The 5,594-nt window shown below is 42.2% G+C and overlaps 1 protein-coding gene across 1 annotated transcript; it reads left to right on the plus strand.

The window, feature by feature from the left end:
- Nucleotides 1–1,383: 1,383 nt before the first annotated feature.
- Nucleotides 1,384–4,314, plus strand: LOC131231382 (pentatricopeptide repeat-containing protein At4g21065-like). The gene has a single exon (XM_058227548.1). The coding sequence runs from the start codon at nt 1,468–1,470 to the stop codon at nt 3,835–3,837; it is 2,370 nt and encodes a 789-aa protein (XP_058083531.1). The 5' UTR covers nt 1,384–1,467; the 3' UTR covers nt 3,838–4,314.
- Nucleotides 4,315–5,594: the final 1,280 nt, after the last annotated feature.

Consider the following 5,594-nt stretch of genomic DNA (forward strand, 5'->3'; position numbering starts at 1 on the left):
TATGGCAAATAGTACATATATTAGTAGATTATATACCATTTGAGATTTACGAATGAGAAAAAATAACAAGGTGTCAAATTCCTCAAATATATTCAGAGAACCCAAAACCCCATGGATCATGCAATTGCCAAGACATTTTATAATCTGAATCCATAATGCTTAAACCTGAGAATCGATATAGAAATAACCCCATACAGTCATTCTACAACGACATCTCGTTCATCTGAGTTAACAGAAAGTGAAGAGAATGAAATGATGCGGTGACCTCCATTTCGCAGATTTTGTAAGAAAGATTAGAACAATAGGAATAAAAACAAGGCAGCTTGGACGGATGGAGAAGAAATCCAACTGCACATGTATATTAGACCTGGATTAGAAGCCATCGCAGCCAGCCAGACAAGCCAACTCCATATCGGAGGGCCTGTTTCGCCGGAATGGACAGATATACATCAGATGCATGAAAACCCTTCATGGCCCTCTCGGATGCTACAGAAATCTTCCATATCTGGAACATGCAAGACATATGCATAGTACAGAACAACGTCTCATGCTCATCGTGCGAGGAAGAAGACATACCTCAGGACGAACAGACCCTCAGCTCGCAATGGCAGCCGATCGATGAAGACGGCCATCGCGACCCTCAGGTGGTTGTTATAAACCCCATTTCGCGCCAAAACGAAAACCTACCACCAGCATCTCTTCCTTCAAATCAGAAGCATGTGAAATCCCATCCCGCAGTCCGTACGCTAGACTGCAGATAGGCTAGGGATGAGATCAGGTATGGGATAGCGAAGAGGCGAGATTTCAAGTCAACGGGATTTCGCAATCCAACGGATCCTCTCCCGAATCCAGAGACCACTCCCATCCGTCGGCAAAACCGTGCCGCCCAAACAGAACTACAAGCGGACGAGATGGGATTTTGAAAACCCTATCCCACCTACTCCACTCTACTCCCACCTAATCCATGCGCCCAGACACGCCCTAAAACTCGGGATTCTCTCTGTTTACCATGCCACGTGGATCATGCAAGGGGGTCTTTTTAATATCAGATATTCTAGCTGCGTATGACACTCGCTACACAGGCACTTCGAAATGGAACATGTGTCTTACATTAACTCATATTAAATCGACTAAATTGTGGGACCCACCGTATCTAAGTCACATGCCAAAACTCAGATTAGTTGAACAATCCTAGCCTCTGATTCATGGACCAACCCTGTGGATATTTTATTTTCTAATCATCCAATAAATGTCCACCAATCTAATAATCAGACAGTCAACTATCATATTTGGTTCATGATACATCTAAACTAGGATCCTTAAGTCAAACGGTTTAATTTGAATTCTTATATGCCAAGTATTCAATTTCTAACTGCCTGCATATCATCCATCACACTCTCCGGAGTATCAAAGTTTTCTCCAAACTATAAAAGGAGGTATCCCACTCCTCAGAGAACCATCCCCACCATGGATCTCATGTCCCCCAACAAGGCCCACCTCTCCTCCCTCCTCCCATTCAAATTCAAAAATCTCCAAGATCTCCCTCCAAATCTCAAACCAAAACAAAACCCATCTCCACCACCCAATGCCCACCCCACCACCCTGGATCACACCAAGCAAATCCATGCCCACATGATCAAGACCCATCTCAATCCCAGCCGTCCAATCACCCCCGACGACCCAATCCAACCCCAACCCACCCATTTCAACTTCATCATCACATCTTACATCAACCACGACAAACCCAATTGGGCTATCAGCGTTTACGCCCACCTGCGTGCTGCTAACATCTTTATTGATAATTTCACATTGCCGTCGGTCCTGAAAGCCTGCGGCCGTCGATCGGAGATCGGACAAGGAAAGGAAATCCATGGCTATGCATTGAAGATTGGGCTTGACTGGGACATTTTCATACATAATGCATTGGTTCAGATGTATTCAGAATGTGATGATATAGAATCTGCTCGGTGGGTGTTTGATAAAATGCCTGAAAGAGATATAGTCTCATGGAGTACTATGATTGGAATCTACAACAGGAGTAGGTTCTTCTACGAAGCTTTGGGTCTCATTAAAGAGATGCGTAGCTTGGAAATAAGGCCCACGGAGGTTGCCATGATAAACATGGTCAGCCTCTTTGCAGGCATCGCAGTTTTGGAAATGGGGAGAGCAATGCATGCTTATGTTATAAAGAATTGTAGCTCTGAGGTTATTGGGGTTTCTGTAAATACTGCTTTGATTGATATGTATGTTAAGTGTGGTAGTATAAGACCGGCCCGGCGGATCTTTGATCAGATGGTTAGGAAGAGTGTTGTATCATGGACAGCCATGATTGCAGGGCACATCCGTTGTGGAAACTTGGATGAGGTGCTGAAACTTTTCTGTGAAATGCAGGAAGAGAATGTGATTCCAAATGAGATTACAATGCTAAGCCTGGTTTTGGAATGTGGGTCCAGAGGGGCTTTGGAATTGGGCAAATGGTTGCATGTATACGTGATTAAGAACGGGTTTGTTATGTCCATTGTCCTAGCGACGGCCTTGGTAGATATGTATGGTAAGTGCGGTGCAGTCGCCAGTGCGAGAGCTGTATTTGATCGTATGGATGGGAGGGATGTGATGACATGGACAGCGATGATCTCTGGGTACACAAAGGCCCAGTTCCTTGATCAGGCATTTGATCTCTTCATACAGATGAAGAATGCAAAAATCAAGCCGAACGAAGTCACAATGGTTAACCTCCTCTCACTGTGTGTGGAAGCTGGAGCGCTCGATCTCGGCAAATGGATCCATGCTTGCATCGACAAGCAGGGGATTGAATCGGATGTTGTACTAGCAACTGCTCTGATTGATATGTATGCCAAATGCGGGGATATAGATGTAGCTTACGGTATATTCGTCACTGCTCCACATAGAGATGTATGCATGTGGAATGCCATGATGGGCGGGCTAGCCATGCATGGTCATGGCAAGGAAGCACTTGAGCTCTTCTCCCAAATGGAGATTGCACGGATAAAGCCCAATGACATCACATTCATTGGAATCCTCCACGCATGTAGCCATGCGGGATTGGTTGCTGACGGGCAACGGATTTTCAACCGAATGGTGCATGATTTTGGATTGGCACCAAAAGTAGAGCACTACGGATGTATGGTAGACCTTCTTGGACGAGCAGGCCGACTCAACGAGGCATACAAATTGATATGCAGCATGCCCATCAGGCCCAATATCATCGTATGGGGAGCACTCCTCGCTGCCTGTAAGCTTCATAGAAATCTAAGTCTGGGAGAATTGGCCGCAGAACGGCTTCTCAAACTAGAGCCTTATAACTGCGGTTACAATGTGCTGATATCGAACATCTACGCGGCTGCTAATAGATGGGCGGATGTTGCAGACATGAGAAGGGCCATGAAAGATGTTGGATTGAAAAAGGCGCCTGGGTTTAGCTCGATTGAAGTGAATGGGTCAGTTCATGAGTTTGTGATGGGCGATGAATCCCATCCAAAAACTAACGAAATACATGAAATGATAGCTGAAATGAGTAGAAAACTAAGAGAGGCAGGGTATGTAGCAGATACTTCAGCTGTGTTGCTCAACCTTGAGTATGAAGAGAAGGAAACTGCCCTTAATTACCACAGTGAGAAACTAGCAATGGCCTACGGTCTGATCAGTACAGCTCCAAACACCCCAATTTGGATCATTAAAAATCTACGGGTATGCGACGATTGTCATGCTGCAACTAAGCTTCTTTCAAAGATCTATGGCCGAGTGATTGTCGTAAGGGACCGGAACCGATTTCATCGGTTTAGTGAAGGATCTTGTTCTTGTAGAGATTACTGGTAAGACTAGAAGCCCAAATTTGGGTCTGGTGTCCCCCACCAATGGTTCTGTAGTGAAGGATCTTGTTTTTGCAGAGATTACTGGTAGGAGCTCTGCCATGCCCACACAGGAGACACTGGTGCCGTCTATCAGGTAGGCCCATTGTGTAGAGGACCTTGGCCAGAATTTCCGATCACCTGCTCATCTGGTGGGCCATGTGGGAATTGGGCTTGGACGGTCAATGGCTTTTCTAAACCGACCAATGTTATTGCACTGCCCAAATTTTTAATGCCTGTTTATTTTGCTAATTTTCAGGGTAATGTTAATAAGCCATCATTAATATTTTACAGTGCTTATTTAAACAAGTATTACGACACATAATTTGAGGATCAAATGCAAATATAATAGAAGACTGATAAAGATATTTGTAATCATTACAATTTTATATTGTGAAATTGTCACATATATGATTTTATATGAATAAAATAAACAATTAAAGCATTGTTGTCAAATAGAGTTGATGTTACTAGACAAGTAAAATAATTTATAATCATTGCTTATTTTCTTTACTGACGTAATTGGTGAAACAATCAAAACATAATGGACTTGATGCATGGCTCAGATATCTTATGCTGGCCATGCCTAGAAGTGAATGTGGGCTTGGAAAAGCTCTTTCCAAATTGTATTGGAAGTGTAACATGCTGCATTGTTTGTTAGCTGTGCAATCAATCAGAATGGGCTTATTAGGACTTTCCACTGGGTGGGCGCCAACAGTTGATGGCCCACCGTCTGAGATCCACATCACTGTTGAACTCAAGATGTCTTTTTTATTATATCTCTGTCCAATTAATGTACTCTATGCGCATTTATGTATATCTGTACTTGTGAAATCAAAACATTCAAAAGGATATGGAAAGACATTTTAAATAAATACATATTTTAAGAATTCAAAAATATGGTTGTTTTCTTATATTCTAGTTAGGTGTAACCCGCGAACCTTTAAATGATTTGACTAAACCTTTTAAATGATTTGACTTTTACCAGTGATCAAATATTTTTGACTTTTCTATTGTTTGATGCCATTTGCTTGAACCAAGCCTAGCAGTGGGGAGATTGTGTAATAAAGGCTTTGTGTTGCCCAATGCCATAACCGTGTGAAGTTCATGTCATGCTTTTATTGCACCGGCACATGTTAGGATATTAGTTAAAAAAGGAAGCAACCTAAAGCTTGAATAGGTCATAGGAAAACATGGTAATGGTCGTACACTGTTTTTTTTTATTTTTTCAATTTTTTTCCTCTCATCCTGCACTGTTTTTTATTTTCTCAATTTTTTTCCCCTCATCCTCTCTGTGTGTTGCACGTCACACTTCCATCAATACCAGTGCATGAAATTGTAACTAGTTTTTCATCTGCATTTTTCTAACCTAATGTATAAAAATGCATGGAGTGCATCTTTTTTAGGACTTTCGCATCCCAAAACATCCTCCCCATTCCACATTAATCATAAAATGCGCTATCACGTTCCTGCATTTCTTTTTTTGGCTACACCTATTGCTAGAATTCATCCTAGTTTATTGTATATGGAAGCAAGATCCAAGCTGTAAATCAAATTGACTAACCAATTACATGTTCGGAGCAAAAAATTAGATGGGTCAACAATTCAAGCGGGCCACATTTTTTGAAGTTTGTTCAACCATCCATTTATTTTGTGAAGTGTGGTCAATCTTATGAGTGGATTGACTTGATCTTTGAACCAATAATATCTTCATAGTGGGACCCA

The sequence above is a fragment of the Magnolia sinica genome, chromosome 17 (assembly GCF_029962835.1).
Source record: "Magnolia sinica isolate HGM2019 chromosome 17, MsV1, whole genome shotgun sequence".
NCBI classification, from domain to species: domain Eukaryota; kingdom Viridiplantae; phylum Streptophyta; class Magnoliopsida; order Magnoliales; family Magnoliaceae; genus Magnolia; species Magnolia sinica.